The 20,656-nt window shown below is 35.6% G+C and overlaps 1 protein-coding gene across 20 annotated transcripts in view; it reads right to left on the bottom strand.

Moving 5' to 3' along the window:
- The window catches only part of ETV1 (ETS variant transcription factor 1), a 97,634-nt gene extending 77,263 nt beyond the window's left edge, over positions 1–20,371 (bottom strand). For 3 of the 20 annotated variants that reach the window (XM_065542259.1, XM_065542266.1, XM_065542264.2), the window contains exons 1-4: positions 19,385–19,578; positions 18,781–18,868; positions 17,338–17,385; positions 8,128–8,181 (exon numbers count right to left, since the gene is read on the bottom strand). In XM_065542259.1, coding sequence (XP_065398331.1) covers positions 8,128–8,181; positions 17,338–17,385; positions 18,781–18,868; positions 19,385–19,471 — 277 coding nt within the window. In that variant the 5' untranslated portion in view covers positions 19,472–19,578. Of the gene's footprint in view, positions 1–8,127; positions 8,182–16,814; positions 16,902–17,337; positions 17,386–18,780; positions 18,869–19,384; positions 19,579–19,711; positions 19,844–19,972; positions 20,170–20,267 lie in introns of those variants that run through there. The other 17 variants (XM_065542261.1, XM_074035401.1, XM_074035398.1 and 14 more) reach the window with 9 other exon arrangements.
- Between the last annotated feature and the right edge of the window lie 285 nt (positions 20,372–20,656).

Raw genomic sequence — 20,656 nt, 5'->3', positions numbered from 1 at the left:
AAATGATTTTTATTCACACCCAGGTCTGAATAAGATTACCAAACTAAAGTAGAATAAAACAGCCAATTACTAGCATTAAAGTAATTAAAACCTATCCAAAATGTTTTTCTATCTCCATAGAACAACAGGTAAAATCTAAAACTGATAAAACAAGAAGTTGCAGTGCAAGCTATTTAGTATGTAGAACAACTAAAAGGCAGTTGCTTCTAGAGAGGACTGTGAGTTGTGGAGTTGCAGGAATGGGGAATAATTTTATTTGCACTTTTTCCTACTCTATAAATATACTGCTTTGACAAAATATTTAAACTGGGCCGGGTGCGGTGGCTCACGCCTGTAATCCCAGCACTTTGGGAGGCCAAGGCAGGTGGATCATGAGGTCAGGAGATTGAGACCATCCAGGCCAACACGGTAAAACCCCATCTCTACTAAAAATACATAAAATTAGCCGGGCGTGGTGGTGGGCGCCCGTAGTCTCAGCTAGTCGGGAGGCTGAGGCAGGAGAATGGCGTGAACCCGGGAGGCGGAGCTTGCAGTGAGCAGAGATCGTAGCCACTGCACTCCAGCCTGGGCGACAGAGCGGGATTCTGTCTCAAAAAACAAACAAACAAACAAACAAAAAAAACCCCACAAAGCAGCAACTACAAAAAGCATACCCCAAAGAAACTCAGAACCATCAAGAGGTAGCTATCGTATAGCTCTCAGGAATACTAACTTGGGTGGGAAGGTATGCAACTAGTCATCCTTGAAATGGATAGTTTGAGTTTACTAGGTAACATGTTTAAATAACATGCCTCAAAAAAAGTTTTAAATTTTTTTGAAACTGAAAACCAAAAAACTCATGTTCTTAAATCCAAAAACTGCCATTTCCCTTTCAGTGTGTGCTCTCATTTTGGTAAAAGCAGTCAGAAAGACGAAAGAAGACAAAGTTTTCCTGACCAATCATATCAAAAAAACTTAATCGGGCAAGAAAGTTTTCAAAATTAGTAAAAAAAAAAAAAAAAAATCAAATGTATAAAGTACTCACTGTATGTGTTGAAAGAAATAAGATGTAGGAAGGTAGCTTAGTAAAAAGCCAGGAAATTATGGAAACAAACCATAAATGTAATTTTTCTGATCCTGGACAAGTACATGTTAACATAAATTATTCAGTCAGGGTCTACATAGACCTGACTGACTTCAGTTTTCTAAGAAGCAGATTTGTAACAGTAATCTAAGTATTTCTTTTTTCTACTTCATTGCAAAAAAAGAAAAAAAAAAAAAGTCAAATGCTATTATTTTATTTATTTATTTATTTATTGAGACAGAATCTTACTCTGTCACCCAGACTGGAGTGCAATAGCATGATCTCGGCTCACTGCCACCTCTACCTCCCAGGTTAAAGCAATTCTCTTGCCTCAGCCTCCCTGAGTAGCTGGGATTACAGGCATGCAACACCACGCCCAGCTAATTATGCAGTTTTAGTAGAGACGGGGTTTCGCTATGTTAGCCAGGCTGGTCTCAAACTGCTAACATCAGGTGATCCGCCCTCCTTGGCCTCCCAAAGTGCTGGGACTACAGGCAGGAGTCACTGTGTCCAACCCAATGCTATTCTTAAAACCAGAAATTCCTAAAGAAACAAAGTGTAGTTTTGATTTTCATTTACTTAAAGAAAGTGTCAGCCGGGTGCGGTGGCTCAAGCCTGTAATCCCAGCACTTTGGGAGGCCGAGACGGGCGGATCACGAGGTCAGGAGACTGAGACCATCCTGGCTAACATGGTGAAATCCCGTCTCTACTAAAAAATACAAAAAACTAGCCGGGCGTGGTGGCGGGCGCCTGTAGTCCCAGCTACTCGGGAGGCTGAGGCAGGAGAATGGCATAAACCCCGGAGGCGGAGCTTGCAGTGAGCTGAGATCCGGCCACTGAACTCCAGCCTGGGAGACAGAGAGAGACTCCGTCTCAAACAAACAAACAAAAAAAAGTGTCACCCATGTAATAATAATAGTGGTTTTAAACAGTTGAGTCCCCACACACGGGTTTGTCAGCATTTTTGTGTGGCCCACTAGTACTGTATTACAGACATCTGATAAAGTATAGAAGTTTGCAAAAGATTTACTTTTGTAAATAGTGAAGAGTCAGGGTTATTATTATTTCTGTGATAACATTTTTTCCAATTGACTTGCCTTCCAGTGTGTTTTATTGAGTGTAAGACAAAACAGTAGAGTTACAAGGATCTATCCTGTTAGGAATTTTGCATAACCCTAGGAGTTATGCATACTCCTGGAAATGCTCTGGAAGAAGATAAAATGTAAATGTGAACATCATTATCATGTGAATCGCTATAGAGAAAAGACTGAAATGAACTAATGTAACCAAATGGAAACAAACTAGCTATAAAAATAACACATAATTTTGTTGAGAAGAACAAAATGAAAGGTGGTAGATTTTTAAAGATTAATGATATAACTGCCGGGCGTGGTGGCTCACGCCTGTAATCCCAACACTTTGGGAGGCTAAAGCGGGCGGATCACTTGAGGTCAGGAGTTTGAGACCAGCCTGGACAACATAGTGAAACTCCGTCTCTACTAAAAATACAAAAATTAGCCAGGCATGGTAGCGCATGCCTGTAATCCCAGCTACCTGGGAGGCTAAGGCAGTTGACACTTAAACCCGGGAGGCTGGGGTTGCAGTAAGCCGAGATCGTGCCACTGCACTCCAGCCTGAGTGATACAATGAGACTCTGTCTCAAAAAGGAAAAAAAAAAAGATATAGCTAAATTTAAAATATATGATTTTATATGATTTAAGGCTGGGCATGATGGCTCGTGCCTGCAATCCTAGCACTTCAGGAGGCCAACGTGGGCAGATCACTTAACCCAGGAGTTCAAGACCAGCCTGGGCAACAGGGCAAAACCACATCTCTACATAAAATACAAAAATTGGCCAGGCATGGTGGTGCGTGCCTGTAGTCCCAGCTACTTGGCGGGGGGATGAAGTAGGGTAGAATGCTTGAACTAAGGAGACAGAGTTTTCAGTGAGCCAAAATCATGGCACTGCACTCTAGCCAGGGCAACCAAGCGAGACCCTGTCTCAGAATAAAATAAGATTGAAAACACTGATGTAATTAAACTTAAAGTATACAATTTAGGAAAATTCTGTTTAAATACAAATGTATATCCACTTCAGAAACATAAGTTTCACCTGTGTTTGAAATACTCCTTAATTTGTCCTTTTTGAGAAGACACACTTCTATTTCTTCTGGACTAAAGCACATCCTAACGTAATTCTATTTTTTCCAACAGAGTTCTGAGTTATGAAAAGATTTATTGCTAAGGAATAAACAATTTGTTAAAAGCATGTTATTGTTTCTCTTAGCCTTCATCGATTTCCTGCATGCACTTGTAGGAAGTTGTTTTCACTTGGTTTTTATTTTTATTTTCTGATCGATATAGGGTCTCACTATGTTGCCCAGGCTGGTGTCCAACTCCCGAGCTCAAGCAATTCTCCACTTCAGCCTTCCAAAGTGCTGGGATTATAGGCACGAGCCACCATGCCCAGGCTCTGTTTTCACTTATTTTTAATGCCTATACTTGCTTCAAAGTTAGCATCCTTCAAAGGTTAGTAATTTATAGTACACCATCACCGGATTCCACATTTCCAATGAAAATATTTTGTAAACAGCAATAAATAATGCTCAGGGAAATTTTTAGAAAGTTCTCAAATGTTATGGTTTAATCTCATTTTCACAATTTTTGGATGCTCTGATCCTTATTATTCTACATGCATTTAAACATGTTACAGTCAAATGCATGTTCTATAATCCAGTATTGAGCAAAATTTTGTTCTTCATTCTCTTAACCTTCATTCACCAAAGGACTAAAGCAGTAAAAGCTAAGGCAGAAGCATCTTATTTCATTGAGGTATGCAAGGAAATCTGATTATTCACATTTTCAAAACTATACGCATAGAATTTACAGACAGGCCACACAGAGGGGATGGAGTTTCTTTCTCTTTCTAGAGATAGGATCCCTCTGCCCCCACTAAGCATACCCAGACGGACGAGAATCAAGCATCTGTTTAAAGGCATTTTGGAGACCATCTAACCTCTCAATTCCAATATTTGATAAACCTCTGCATCCAGAAATCCTCTTTAGTATCTAATACAAATGCCTTATTCTTCTTTTTAAATCATTTCCCTCTCGTCCTTTCTTCAGTGAAGACTAAAATTAGTTGGTCACTGTGATCTGAACAACAGTCCTTCATGTCTGTGAAAACTTGAAATAACGTATACCTCCACTTTTTTTTTTAATTAGGCTATTTCAGACTTATTTTTGCCTCTGTTTATAGGTATTTTTTAGTTATTATGTGTCTTATTTACATGTCCCAAAGCCATATTGGTTAAACTGTAAATATTCTCTAATTGAAGTAAAATAAACCTTCACGATTCTGAACACCTTTGGTTAAACTTTCCCGGTTTCGGCAAGTTTTCCCAGAATGAGACTATATGTGCAGTTTTAAGGCATATCATATGTTTCTACCTTAAGAAAGGAATTAAGACTCTTAAAATGCTTAGGAGGAAATAAGCACTAAGAAGGTGATCAAGAACACAATAAAAATTTTACTTATTATTCTTCTGTAACATGCAAGTCATGCTGAACGTGACATGCTTCGTGTACCCTCAAGAAGTTCACAATCTCATCAAAGACACAAATGTATCTAAAATACTATAATATAATAAAAACAACATACAAGATGCGGTGGAGTCCAGCTAACTCTGTGGGGCTAGGGTGGCAAGAAAAGGCTGAGAAAGACTTCAATGAGGTGAAATCTAAGCAGAGTCTGAAATAGGAGGTTCACCAGATTGCCAAGCAAAAATGAAAACTTTTAAAGCAAAATGAACATATGCAAGGGCAAAGAGACTTAAAACAGCTCAATCTGCCCAGAGAACTGAAAAATTAGAAGCGCTAAAGTACAGAGGAAAGGAAAAGACACGGTACTGGAGTAGCAAGAGTTTAAACCAAAAGGATAGTCAAGGCCTGGGTTATAGAACAATTTTCTGTACAGCTAAAGAAATAGGACTTTGTCCTGCAGACAGTTTAAGAAGAAAACTAACAAGGCCAAATAGCTATGTGTTAATGCTACTGCACAGGGCGGCTTGCAAAGAGGGAAAATCAAAAGGCAAGAAAACCAACCAAAAGGCTGACTCAGAAGTTCAGTGAAGGCAGAATGTAGGTGTGTGAACTAAAGCAATGAAATAGGGATGAAGGAGAGGCCATGAAAGTAAGATATTTTTGAAAGCTAGGATCAACAACTTGGTTAGCAATTTGAGGTTTATGGTAAAGAACAGAGTTCTCTGAGGATAAATATCAGGATTTCAGTTTGGATGGTGATGCCACTAACTTAGAAAGGCAACAGAAGTAACAGAGCAACGTTGGTCAGGAGAAATCGTGACTTCACTGTTGGACTTGCCGAGTGTAAACTGCCTGTGGAGCATTGCGTTAAAGATTGGAGTTGGCGTGTAAATGGTGTTTTGTGCAATGCACAGCCGAGGGCTGAGGGAGTGAGTCCAGAGGTGTTGCCTTTTTCTCATCTGCACAGGGACACTAGCGGGGGATCAGGTGAGGATGTCCAATAGACAGCTTCAGAGGGAAGAGCCAGGCTGGAGACAACAATGTGGAAGACATTGTTGTTCAAAGCTGTGCAGCCCAATATAGTAGCCAGTAGCCAGACATGTCTAAATTTAAAATAATCAAAATTAAATAAAGTTAAAAATTCATTTCCTCAGTCCCACTAACCACATTTTGTGTGCTCAACGGCCAATGTGGTTAGTGGACACTGTATCAGGTGGCACAGGTGTAGTCATGTCCATCACAGAAAGTTCTATGGGACAGTGATGGCATGGTGCATGTAAAATAAGAAGAAAGGGGCTCACGCCTGAGATACCAAAACTTTGGGAGGCCAAGGCCGGTGGATCACGAGGTCAGGAGATTCAGACCATCCTGGCCAACACGGTGAAAGCCCGTCTCTACTAAAAATACAAAAAATTAGCTGGGCGTGGTGGTGGGTACCTGTAGTCCCAGCTACTCCGGAGGCTGAGGCAGGAGAATGGCGTGAACCTGGGAGGTGGAGCTTGCAGCGAGCCGAGATCGCACCACTGCACTCCAGCCTGGGCAGTAAAGCGAGACTCTGTCTCAAAAAAAAAAAAAAAAGAAAAGAAAGAAAAAAAAAAAAAGGAAAGGTTTGGGGACAGAACCTTAGGGAAAGAAGAGGTCCACAAAGAGGAGGGAAGGAAAATGAGTTGAGAGAGAAGGAGTGGTCAAGGGAGTTAAAAAAAAAAAAAAAAAAAAAGGAAGAAAATCATGCCCGTGTGACCTTAAGAAGAGTTCAAAGAGATTAAATATTCAACAATAAGAAAAGCTGAAAAGAGGTCAAATAAGAAAAGTAGTAAAAAATTACCTCTAGGTGGTTCATTTTACCCTGACAATTGCTATAGTAATGGAATTGTTACCAATTACTTTAGATGTAAAATATCAACAAGTTTAATTCTTTCACTCAGACAACGTGGTTAGCTTTTAGAAAGAAGAATTCAACTGCTCACAGGCAGGGAAATGTTGGAATATGACCATTCTCTTCCCAGACTTTAATCAAGAAGGGGAGGACTTGTGTGAGCCATGTTTCTAAGGGTGTCTAATTAAGTTCTATATATTTGCTGAGTAAGTTTCTTGAAAGCCTATGTCAAATACCTGCATTTAGACATCAAATAGCATTATACAGTCTTCTTCTTGGATCAAAAATAAAGCTAATAAAACAGCGGTTATCAGGGACTGAGGGCAGAGAAATGGGAGTTATTGTTTTACAGGTACGGAACTTCAGCTTGGGATATAAAAAAGTTCTGAAGTTGAATAGTGGTGAAGGTTGTACAACAATGTGAATGTACTTAATGCCACTGAACTACAAACTTAAAAATAGTTAAAATGGTAAATTTTATTGTACATATATTTTACCACAGTGATTTCTTTATAACCAAGCTGAGCTAAAACATGTAACATGTTAAAGAATCTGGACAAAACCTTGCACAACCCTCTACGCCTGAGAAATTTAATATACCAAACATAAATGCTGAAAATATTGCCCACAAACATCTGTTACTTGAAGTAATGCAGATATTTGTATTAGATTTATGATATAAAGGTGTGAACATATGGGTTTCATAAGCTGTAAGACATCAAGCATCTCTTGTTACTACCGATATTGCCTCCTCTCATACTATCAATGATCTGAAAAAATAAAACAAATTTAGATGTCACCAACAGAATAAAAATGCATTAGGCCAGTTTCATAAATAAGATGGCATTTATACCCTTTTCCTTACTATTTGCTCCTTTGGTCAGTAGCGGCAGTTAGCTGGTAGAATGGCAAATTATAAACATCAGCAGTAAACCCCGAGGCAACCATGTTTGTACAGGCAAAATGCTCACTCTGCAATTAAGGGACACTGAGTATTCCATGAATAACTCCTCATGCATTCTCTGACAGACCTGGGAGCAAGGCTCAGGGAAAGGAGCGTGGAAGGAGGAACCCTGAGAGAAGCCAATGGCTGTTTCCATTTGTGCTACTGCAACCAGGAAGCAGAAAATTTCAGGTTAAAAATTAAATAAAAGCAGATGACAATTCATGAATTTAAAATACTACAATAAGCCAATGAATGTTTGCTCCAGAATCTTTTATAAATTATACAATAACTAATCTCAAGTAGTTTTTAACTCTATCTCCCATCAACATCCAGGCATTTCTCTATAAGCATATTGGCAAACTGGAAGTAAACATGTGCATGTTCATGGATCACACCCTATTTCCTCCCAAAGATATTTACCGATACGAAGAACAAGACCATCTTTCAATCAACTCAGTTTTCCTTGCCTACTATTTGGAGTTCTCTTCCAATATACAGAATTCAGGGATTCTGCTCAAAATAGAGTTTCTGCTGATGTCACAACCTGACAAATCAAATCATCTTATGGCTGTAAGTTAAAAAGGCGCTTGTACAATGTAAGACAAGACACTGGACGTGAAAACCAACCAAAGAGAAAGAAGGAAAGAAGGAAACCAGAAAGACAGAAAAATACAAGAGATGAGTCATACTATACTTACAACTTTCAGCCTGATAGTCTGGTACAAACTGCTCATCATTGTCAGGTACCTGAGCTGAAGAAGAAAAAGAAAATTAAAAAAAAAAAAAATTAAGAGAAAAACTGCCAAAAGCATAAGGAATGTCAAGTAAAATCTGTCAAGTAAGATCTTCTTAGGCTGAGATCAAACCTATGATTATTTGCCAATGAGCTCCTATTTAAAATGGTATTGACAACACTACTTAGGAGGGGAAATGGAAGGGGATCATTGATGTCAACTAGGAACCATATATATGTCAGAAATAGGACTATAGCAGGTGTATTCCCTCTGAATTTCACCTGCCCGATGGAAATAAAAGAGATGCAAAATAAAGAAAGCTACAGAATTTCCATTTCCTACAGTTGTTTTTTTTTTCCAAGAATGGAGCAAAAGCTATTTCACACTGCCAGTGTGTAAGCAGCCCATTTAAATTAACCACACAATTATTTTAAGTGATGTGCAGTTATCACACACATCCCTCCGCTTTTTTAGAAACGTCTGCTGGTATGTTCTCTGTCCTGCAAAATACACCATATTTTAAAACGCTTGCCCTGAATTTTGCCAGAGTATGCTACAAAGATTTTTAAAGGGAAGAATAGTCCTTGATTTGGCTCATATATAATAAAGTATTATATTTCAAAGATTATATTCATATTAATAAAATAATAAACAATAACACAAATGTCATCTTTTCATTCAAAATATTTTCCTGGCAACTACTAGGCATTAACAAAAAGAATATCACTATTTCGTCAGTCCTAATGTCAAAAGACTTTCCTATTTTTAGTAAAGGAAAAATACTGAATAGCAAGGACTTCATACATTTGGCAGCAATCAAAACACAAGTGCATTTTTCACTTCAAAAACGTTTTCATCACAGTTAATTTAGACATCGAAGTAACCTATTCCAAACTGAATATTAATAATAAGCTTTCACAAACACACATAAATACACACACACCCCCAAAAAATAGAAGTTAGGTTACTTTTAATTTGATAAAAATATAATGAATTATCATCCTAATTAACTTTAGTTGCGATTTGATTAGCTAGTATTACTTTATTAGTGTTACGTAATACTGAAACTTTTTATCCAGCCAAGTCATATTTAAATAGATGTTAATTAACTTTTCAAAATGAGCCTATTCTGTATGAGGAATGCTTATTAAAATAAACAGTCTCTTTTGAAAATGCTTTAGGTTGATAATTGAATGGCTTAAGAAAAAAATCTACATAAAATGGAATTCTATATTTTAAAAAAATTTTATATAAAAAAGAATACAGTATACAGAATTAAAGTTCTTTTTATTAGTTTAATATTATTCTTTAAAAACAGACATTTGGCTGAATAAAATTTATGTTCTATTATGAAGAGCATAACAATCTGGTAATTGTGCCTATTATAAAAATGTATGCAGTTTGACATTCAGCTGTTTTCTAACAACTCTCTTCTCTATACCAATAATTAACTTTATTACGAATGCACTCTATCCCCACTACCAAACAAAATCAAACAAATTAAGAACTTTTTCAAGTTTTAACTGATGCCTATTTGATCAGCCTATATTGCAAGGAGAATGTTTTTCTCTTCATATTGCTCTAATATCTGATAATGTGGGTAACAACTTTAAAGTGAGTGAACTGCAAATCTTAATTCTATGACATGCTAGCTGTGCAACTTTGGTTAAGTTACTGAACCTCGTCAAATTGAATTTTACTCATCAGTTTAATAGTGACCAAATACAGGTTTTTTGGCAAGGATTAAATGAAACAGTCTAAACACAATGCCAGCTACTCAAGAAATGTTCCTTATTTTCTTTTTTCCAGTCCTCTACCCACCTACCCTTGTCTTTCAAGTCATCCACAAAAAAGTACTTGTCATTAGATTGCTCGGTTTAATATCTTTACTTGTAACGAAGTCTACTGGAGAGGCAAAGAAACAGCTAAAATCTGTACATTAGCATTCTCTCCGCTATTAACACAACATATTTTTTTTGACATTGCAGAAAAAAATGTTCTAAAAGATTCATAAATTACAAGTCGAAGGGTGCGCTTTCAAGTAAGTCGTCATACCAAAAAAATTACAAGCATTTTAAATATATATTTAATAAATAACAGCAAGTACACAGAATCAAATCCTGCACATTTTTCCCATTATATCCTTGTTTTGGTTCTCAATCAGAATTAACAGCTAAACAGATATAACTATTGAGATGCAAATTTATCAACCACAACAATTACTGGGCTTTTAAAAAGCCAACATTTACAAGAATCTGATAAAAATATAATATCCCTTTACAGGAAAAGTTAAAAATAGCTGGTGAGTAACAAAAGTATATTTGTAACTGAATATAATGATATGAATGCCCTAAAGGTCTTTTGTTTGTTTTTTTCTAGTATGGTAAGCAAATTTGCAACTTTGTAATATATGTCACTGCAAGAGTAGCACAGAGTCATTGATGGGAGTGTGATGTGTGCTGGAATATGTGTGAGGAAAAAAGGGCCAAATTTTAGGAGTAGAATAATCTAGAAGTTATACCTCGCAAATATACAGAAAATAGCTGCACACCAACAATCTATAAAGAGTAAGAATAAGAATTCCTATTTCTAACTCCTTAACATACTGAATAAATACTTCACACTTATTCCTGAACATATTACAGAATTTTAACAAAAAACATATGACTCACATTTTCACAGAAGCTAATCTTAAGAAACTGAATAGACCAAATGAAGCAGCATGCTACTTAAATAGACAAAGGCTTAAGTATACCTCTAATTTCAAGTTAGAGTAAACGGAAAGCAGTTAACTAAAAACACAAGTTGGATCTAGGCAAGGAAAATATGACAAAGTATTGCCACACTTGTATCATACATTTCCTTTTTTCTTCAATTCAGGGGAATACTGTGAAGGAGCAAACTACAGCTGCCTGAAAATTTGCAGCAAGCCATACCAACGCCAAAGTTGAAAATTAACAATAGGGGTCAACCAAAAAAAGCAATGTTTTTTCCACTACTATCTATTATAAACTGTGCTTGATATAATCACCTTTGGGGAATGGAAATGTTTCCCCACACTATGTAATTAAAGATGAAGGGGAAGAGGAGGAAAGGAGAAGGGGAGAAAGTATATACCAAAAGACCAATAAAATGCTTTCAAGGAGATTAAGCATGTGGATTTTATTGGTAATAGCTGGAGCGGCTCTATCAGTTCATTGCACATTAATAGACAAGTTGCCATCAAGTCTCAGGATCTCGGCTTTAAAAGGGTAGTATCTGCACTCTCAGCTATTTGCTTCACCTAGATTATTATCCAAAGTTGTTTTACTGTTTTCTCTGTTTTTGCTACATATCAATACATATTATCAGAAAGAAACTCATCAAAATATTAATCATGACCTATATGTCACAAACTCACCAATTCTCCTTTTTAATTTTAATATCCTTTCTTAACTAATATTGCCTTGGGGATAGGTGATTTTAAATGTAGCTTGCCTTTATGTTATACTTCTTTTTAACTTTCAAATGAAATAATAATCATTACTTAAGAAAAAGTAAGCAATGAAAAATTTTCCAAGGTTGGCTGCAGGAAAGCGAAAACCCTCCTATTCTTACAAACTATGTGCCTGTTGGGTTTTCTTTTAGAGCTAAGGAAAAAGTGGAAGAATTATAAATAAAAACATCAAGTATAAAAGGGGTTAATATTTAATTAAAACCAGTTCTATCCACTGTAACAATGACCTGGAGCCAAACAAGGCGGAAGATGTATGAGTCATTCTTTCTGCCCGTGAATGAGACAGCTGATCTCCTCAGCAATTCCTCAAGACAAGCAGGCAGAACTGGAGTTCTGCCTCCATTCACAAAAACACAGTCCAGCATATGAGCCATGTGGTCCAACCACAATCTTTTCATGTCACACCCATCCAGGGAGCTAAAGCAAGTAAACTTGGACTTGCAATATAAACACACCAATTTTATTGCTCTGTCTCAGAGCACAGATCTATTAAAGGAACACATTTAAATAAATGACAAGTTTACAAAGTTACATACATACATACATATATATACACACAAATACATACATACACATGTCCCATCCTGCTTTACAGAGTAACTTGTTACAGAAACTTGCATGTATAAAACTAAGGAAGAAAAAAGGAAAAGACGGAAATGCAAAGAAGGTTTCAAGAAAGGGAAAAGAAAAACCATTACAGAAATGCCTTATTTTTCTTGCCTATTATCCAAGTATTTTTATCATAAGAATACTGTAGATTGTTTGCTGAACTTTGTAGTGTTTCTCTTTGAATTAAAGAGTTAGAAACAAATTTCTTATGATAAATTTAAAATTTATTTCAAATCAGAAGTAAAACAAGAAAAATCCACCTTCCTACAGTGGTATTCTGTTTAATCCTAAAGTGAAGCTACAGGCCATGGAACAAAATAATCATGAGTCCACTAAGTTTGGTTTTATACCACATCCACTTTTAACAATAAAATGATTGTACAAATGTAAAAACATTAATTATGCAGAAATATAAACATATTTAAACATACAAAAAAAGGAGGCAACTTTCCAATGACAAAAACACCTTTACTACTTGATTAAGGCATTATTTTCATATTTCTATATTCTTACTGTAACAGTAAAGTTTTAGTTGTGGTGAGTGTCAAATCAGCTTAAATTCCTAACTAAATCTGACCTGTAGTAACTTGAAAACTTAAGGGAAGCTCAGAGCCAAGTAGCTGTTGTTTCTAGCCAAATATTTTCTCTAATGCTACAGAGGTCTGACTCTATTATTATTTTTTTTATTATAACATTATACACAAGTCAAAGCGAATAAAGTTATACTACAAAATGTAACAAACTGCAGATTTTCTATAACTGAAATAGAAAAGCTTAGTCATATTTTATTTATTAGGATCCTCTGGAAAAACTACACTATACTATACCAAATCCTATTTTTCTATTAAAAAAAATTTCTATTTTGTAAATAAAACATGTATGAAAAAACATTTATGCAATTCCAATGAATGTTTAGAAATAAAATATACTTACTCTATTTGCTATCTAAGTCAAACTCAAATGAGAAGTTTTTCTCTCATATTTTAGATTATTTTCTGGTATAACAAAGAGAAGGGTGATAGTCCATCCTCTCCCTGCCCACACACACATGAAATGATTGTTGTTCAATTATAAGAAACTATATGGACTTCTCTAATTCAATGCTTAATTCTAAAGTCATGTTTTATGTAAACCACATGAAATAATGTAGTTTTTAAAGCCTTTAATCCTTATTGCACCAAGTGGGGCAAAATAATTCATGAGAACATGACCAATTTTATGTTCCATTAAAAGTAGGATTTTTGAAAAATAAAAATGAGTGTATTATGACTGCTGTATATTGTGGATGACATTACACATAGTGAGTAACAATAGCACATATTACTTAAGAAACATCACATAATGATTTTGAATATAAATTTAGCATCAGCCATTAAAGCGAATTGAGGGGAGAGTAATGACATCTCTGCTTTTAAGTCAACATGACTGTTGTCTGAAGGTCAAATAAAACCAAAAGAAAAAAACCCTTCTTTGTATGATGTAATAACCTTTGCTGTAGAAAGGTTGTTCTTGGAGATAAAACTCCTACTCAGAGTTGGCGGCAGCACTAAACTTGACTCAATACAAAACCACTGAGAAACATTTTACCCTGAAGACAGAGAATACTGTTGATGAACGTGAACCTGAAAGAACATCTAGACTGGAAACAAAATAACAGTCAAGAGAGCAGCTATACATTTACATCAGATATATACTGAAAATTATTATTTCCCTTTAAGTTGTGTTAGTAGGTGAGCTTTAAGAAGCAAGTTTGTAAGAATGCAATCCTTTCTTAATTTTTTACATCTTTCTATTTTTGTTCTGGATACACAAGAGATTCCATTTTAACTATGACTTTCAGGCTGTTATGAATAAGACATCACCATGATGTTGATAGGATTGATATTTAAACTCATTATTTCATGGGATCAAATAATTGCAACTGCCTTTCTGTCAGTAGCAGCCTAATTCAGAAGACAAAGAATCAATAAAGAATTGCACATAGTGAAATTATAACATAAAATGACTATGGCAACATTTTAAAATTGGCATAGTCCCTGACTTTTTTTTTTTTTTTTTTTTTTTTAACTACTGTGGTCACTGAAAATATTAACTTTTCAATTTTCTTCAGAATAAGATAATTATTTTAAACTGTGTTTAGATGTTAAAAAATCTCTAAATTGCAGTGTTAGTTCTTGGGAAATGATATTAATGTAAAGTTGTATTCTCCACCAACATATTTAAATCTCTGTATGGGAATTAACTTTCTTAGTAGAATGCAAGTATATTTTTACAGAGGACTTTACTGAATTGAAAATACTGGTTCCATCCCCACCCTTAAACAGTCCTGCCTTATCTATTCCAATTTCCCCTTAGAAATTAAAAAAAAAAAATTATAATCCATAATAATTTACCCATGACTAATCCATATGTTGCATTTGGGGTAAAATTTATGAACAGTCTTACAGAAAAAACAAACTAAACATGCTAAGATATCATTTAACAAATATTTGAGGACTTTTATAATTTTTCAAAAACACAATTATCATATGACATATGACAACTAACTTGACTCTCATGTCTAATAAGGTTTTTAGACCTGTTTAACTTCCCAGTGGAATTCTAACTCATGGGAGAAACTTGGTAAATTGCCAATGATCTTTTTTAAATGGGTCAAGATGTCTTAAAATTCCATGGTCACTTTCTTGGCTATGGAACATTATGAAAAGAAATATGTAAACGATTCATAGTCTGCCAATTTGGCAATGTTTTAATTTCTAGATGTCCAGAAAGACATAAATGGGCACTCTCACTACAAATAACTAGGGTAATTTGAGGATCTCTTCTTAGCTAAATACTGTTCAAGACGTGGGATAAGTCAAGTTAAAATATCAGTGTAAAATAATATATTTAATTTCTCAAAACAAAAAAAAAGTGGAGTCTAGAAACAAGAAGTTAAAAAGATCTCTTTTCTCACTATTAGATTTTAAACACCACATTAACAACTTTTTGCTTACATCATGATTAGATAAATTAATGTAAACTATTTTGAAAATGTTTAAATTATTCTCAAATGAAATCTTATCCATAGTTTGTAAATAGTAGTCCTCCTGGGAATTCATATAAAACACTCATGATTAATTCCTGAACTTAATTGAAATAACAATTCTTTTCTAAGTAAAGGTCCATGTTCTTCCAAATACATTGATCATTTTCTAGGTTTATTTTTTGTAATGCTAAGTCTTCAGGTTTGATTTACAGGTATGTTAATAATCCCGGAGAAAGACTATTCCCTGCAGAGTTTTAAAAGATAAATTTGGATAAATTATTCAAATCACTTATCTGAGCTACAAGACACAAAACAAGTCAAAAGTTAAAAAAAAGAAATGTACTGAAACTGATTATAAAATGGTAAGAGTCTGTCACAGATTCCACATTTTAAAATTCCGGGAACAGAGTTGCTATGCACATTCAAAATCTGCCAGCTAGTGCACTGACTTGGAATCAATGAGATTTAAACATCTAAGAACCAACAAACCTTCCAGAACAATTAAAATAGATATTTTAAGTTATTCTGGAGAAGCAAATAAATTCTCTCATAAAGGTAATGTTCTCACAACCTTTGACTTTGCAAAACTAATAGGCATAAGTTAATACAAGAATCTCCATGCAGATTTTCCATGAAAAAGTTATATCTGAATATGACTTATGTTGCAATAAAAAGTAATCTATTGCAGTAAGTTTCATTTACAGAAACTAGCAAAATGATCCTTAAATATAGCCAAAACTTTCAGTAAGTCTTACCTTCATTAACATGTAAATACAATCATCCTTTCAAAGGACTATTAGGAAAGCTATTTAACTTTAAAGACTGATAAAGATTGAAAAAGCTCTTTGGAGAACTAGACTATCAGCAAAACAAAGAAACTTATTTTACATGCTAACAGCAACTTGATCAACTGCATTCAAGACCACCGATAAAACACATCAGTCTGCCTCAAAGTAGCTACAGCAACACCTGGGTTCCATTTAAAGAGACCCACTCTCTCCTTTTTAACCATCTTAAAATCTGTTCTAAAACTTGCATGTTTCCCATATAATGTGAACACACAAAAAACACTGCTATATACTCAATGCTTACATATCTATAATTTTTCTCTTTGTATTTCCCACAAAACACATCATAAAATTAACATTTCACATTTTTATGCCAAATCCAAAAGAAAAATTTCAAATTATGAATGCCAACAAAAGTCCCTCAATATTAGGCATTTTTGAAGTTGTATAAAGCTTTATGAAGCAACATCTCATTTTCCTATAAAGTTGCATACAATAAAATATATAACAGATAGAACCACAAAATTTTATCATAAAATAATCCAAAATAAAAGTAATGCCTTTAAATGTACCCTTGCTCTATTAAATAAATCCTAATAAAACTGACAAAATAGCAAAGGTCAATTTTAACAAACATCACATGAATAGTAACACATGGAAAACATTTTAAAAATCCTCATATCTCCCATTTATTTTAAACCCATAGATTTCCTAAGTATTAGATACACACCTAACGTTCTGTGTTGTGAACAAGGTGGAAAGAAGACACTTGCACTTAAATCTTGAAGCATCCCGTCCTGATGAACCCAGAGAAACTAATTTCTGCCATCAGAAAAGTCCTCCACCAGAACACCAAATAATGATATGCGCTGCTCTAAAGGAAACAGCAAGCCAGCCGGGTTCTGGCTCTAGGAGGTCTCTGGAGGTACAATAATATAAACCTGATCAATTGCAATTAAAATCTGAACAGAGGCTTAGAACTTGAAGTCTTGGTGCATTAGTTCTTGCCAAAAGCAGATGTGATTGTGAGCTGGAAGCAATTTCTCCTGGTAATTTGTGATGACACTGGGTAGTACAGCCCCAGAGTCCCCAAAGACAAACTCATCAGAGGCTCTAATGTATGCATGACACATGAGGTGGCTCTTTTAGAGCTCAATTAATTGGGCTGAATATTAAGACAGCAAGTTCAGGACTTCTTTTTTTTCTTCTTCTAGAGTTGCTTTTCCCCCCTTTTAAAGCAATTTTTGCCTTACCTTCTGCAAGCCATGTTTCCTGTAATTGACTTAGATCTTGAAAGAGTTCTAAAAAACAAGTCAAAGACATAAACATAAGATTTGCAAATCTTTAGTCTTCATTAAATGGAAATGTTTGTCATGAAATTGGTATTAAATAATAATTTAATTTCAAGAGATGCAGTCAACATAAAAATAAAAAAGGAGGCATAACTTAAATATCTCAATAGTACTGCCTACTTTTCATGCCTATTAAGCAACTCTTTAAGAAATTATTTTAGTCATCTAAAGAATAAAGTCAATCATCTTTTCTTTTTCCTTTTTAACAAACAGCTTAATAAGCTCAGGGATACCAGAATTCATGAAAAGACTGAGGTGAATGTGTGTCTATTCACTGAAATATTTCTTAAATATATTTAACTCTTGCTAAAATAGTAGTAGGGGGAAGATTAGAAAGAATGAAAAGCATTTTATTCATATCTTCTAAATCTTACATAACAAATATAACGGCACATGGTACAACTGTCAAAGTACTATGGTTTCAACTTTAATACCTCAAAACTAAAAGAAACCACTTCAAATACAAGTTTTTGGAGGAAAATGTCTACATTAATAGGTTTGTAAAAGTCAGAAAGACAATTCTTTGGCACCACGTTATCATCAAGTTCAAAACTATATGGTCATGTTAGGGAATGAGGGAGGTATTGAAATAGTATGAAGATTTGAGGAAGTTTCAGAATCTAGTATATCTAATTAAAATTGCCAACTAAACTTCAATAATTAAATCTAAGTATATTAAGTTTATTATGAATGTCGTCATATAGCTAAAATAATTTGTAATATATTGACTTCCTACCAGCAGTTCATCAAAAGAATCTGCAAACTAATTTCCCAAATAGTATTATAATTATTAAGTAGGCCTTAAGTATGATTCAGTGAACACTTTATGGTCAATAAACAAGGTATTATGACCTCACAATTTAGTCATCAAAATCACCCTTGAAAATTCTGTAAACAGTAGATGGTTTTAGTGTAAAGGGGGTGGGAAACCAAACAATCACTAATATTGTTTAACTTGTAATAAAGGAGAAAGAAAAAAGTAAGCAGTGTACATAGCTGCTGAATTTGTCCCACTGTATTGGATATTTTTAAACTGTTATCTTAGTGAATGGGGTGAGTTATATGCCATTTGGACAAAAGTATTTAAACACAAAACAATGATTAAAAGAAGGTTGTCAATGTTAAGATTTTATTTCCTTCTTTCATTAGTTTGTGATAGGACCATAAAATAGTCTCCCATGCAAACTGCCACATTATATAAATTGTTCCAAGTTGAAGTCTCAGTTAAATTCAGTAATTTCAAAGTTTATTATTTTTAAGATAAGACTGAAGTGCTCCTTTTCTTTTAGCAGGGTGGAGAGTGTAGGTAAAAAAATGGGGATTCAGCCCAAAATCAAACCTCACCTTCTGAATCATGAGCCAGATCTCTGTTAATGAATTTTCTTTTCCTGACATTTGTTGGTTTCTCGTTACAATTTCTCCCACGCTGACTCTACAAAGGGAAAGATAAAATCCTTTAAAAGAATGTAAACCTCAAATCATACACACACGCACACACACACACACACACACACACAGAGACATGCATACATAAGTATAATGGATCTTCTCTCTGAATAGAAAAATAAAAGTCCATAGTATCAATTCTAATATTCATTTTCTCACTTATTTGACAGTGAAAGCTTATGTTAAGCAGTCAAGGAGAGTTGCTTCCCAGTGCCGATCCTAGCACATTACTATTTATCAGTCGTATATTCATGGTATCTCAGCATCAAAACAACCTTAAGCATTTACACTTAAAGTTGTTTTTAGGCTGGTTCAATGCTAGATTAAAACAGTGGATTTTATTCTCTTTTGGACAGCCCCTTCTCCCAACCCCCCCCAACAAAAAAAGCAAAAAGGGTAGAGAAATGAAAAAAAAAAAAGTGAGAGAGAAAATGAGAAAAAAAAAAAGAGAAAGAAAGAAAAACACCCCATATAAACAAAAAGTGTCAGCATTTGTCTCAACTTCATTCTTTTCAATGTGGCAGACAAACCCAGCCAAAAACTTTGAGTGCAGCAGCTGCTGCTGCCCTCCATCTCCTCTTCCACTCATCTTGGGAGCTTTAATCAGAAAAAGGGGTCTTAAAAACAAAACTATGCCTTATCCAAATCACTGAAAGGTAAGCTCATTTTGAAGACTGGGCTTCTAGAAGCAGAGTCGCCCTACAGTGGCAACAAAGCAGATAAGTATCTGCAATCCCAACCCCGTGCCCCCTCCCTTCTCATTTTCTCCCTCTCCCCACCCCCGTCGGAGTCAAGTTTATAAACAGCAACTTTCAAACTGATCACTCACATTGGTGACCATGTAAGGCACTTGCTGGTCATAAAATCCATCCATGCTGCTGCTCTTCGCAAATCTCAGCTCAGTATTTTATATTTTGAGCATTTAGCTGGAGATTTCCTCAGGATCTGGACTTCTATCAACCTAGAGGGGAACAAGATGGCTTTTAGGCTTTAAAAAAAAATCATGAATGAAGCTCTTGAATTTGCATAGCTAATTACCCTCAGACAGTCCCATTCACAAAAATAACCCTCCCTACACCGCCTCCTTCACCTGGATCCAAAGAGAGCCAAGAGAGTTCACAATTTACATATTTTCGGTAGTAGCAAAAATCCGAACAAGAGGCGATGTATTTATTTACACTCTCGATGTTTCCCTGCGCGGTCGGTGTACCCCGGGCAGCTCTGATTCGCAAACGTGTGCAAAACTAGCAATGGCGATCAACGAGACTTGCTTTGCACCTAACGGGACTAAAGAGACGGAGACACCTCTTTCATCAGGATAGTTTTTGCGACCCACAACCATGCAATTATCTGGAGAGACATAAAAAGTTGTTGGAAAGACCCACCTGAAGGCCACGCTAGGCGAAAGGCTGCAAAAACTTCCCTCCAAATTTAATAAAAACATTAATTATTGCCCAGCACTTCCCCCTTGGAAGCCGAAAGCGCCTCTGACAGAGCTCAATTCGGTGGTTTTTCCTCTACTTCTCCTCCAGGGGCCTCCAATCCAAACTGATGGATCGCTGCCTCCCATTGGCTCCGCGTCTCTTTCACAAGATCAGATTTCGGGCTGTCAATCAGGCGGCTTGCTGCCCCTTCCCGCGGGTCTCCCTCGCCCCTCTGCCCTAGGGGGTGCTCGGCCGGTAGGCGCTGAGTCCTCAGCCTGGAAGCACCACGGAGAGACTCGACTTCCTCTGTAACCCGCTGCTTATTGTTAAAGCGCCTGGGGATACTGAAA

The sequence above is a fragment of the Macaca fascicularis genome, chromosome 3 (assembly GCF_037993035.2).
Source record: "Macaca fascicularis isolate 582-1 chromosome 3, T2T-MFA8v1.1".
NCBI lineage: Eukaryota > Metazoa > Chordata > Mammalia > Primates > Cercopithecidae > Macaca > Macaca fascicularis.
Note: the sequence above shows the minus strand (reverse complement) of the source record. Positions and strands in the feature narration are given on the sequence as shown.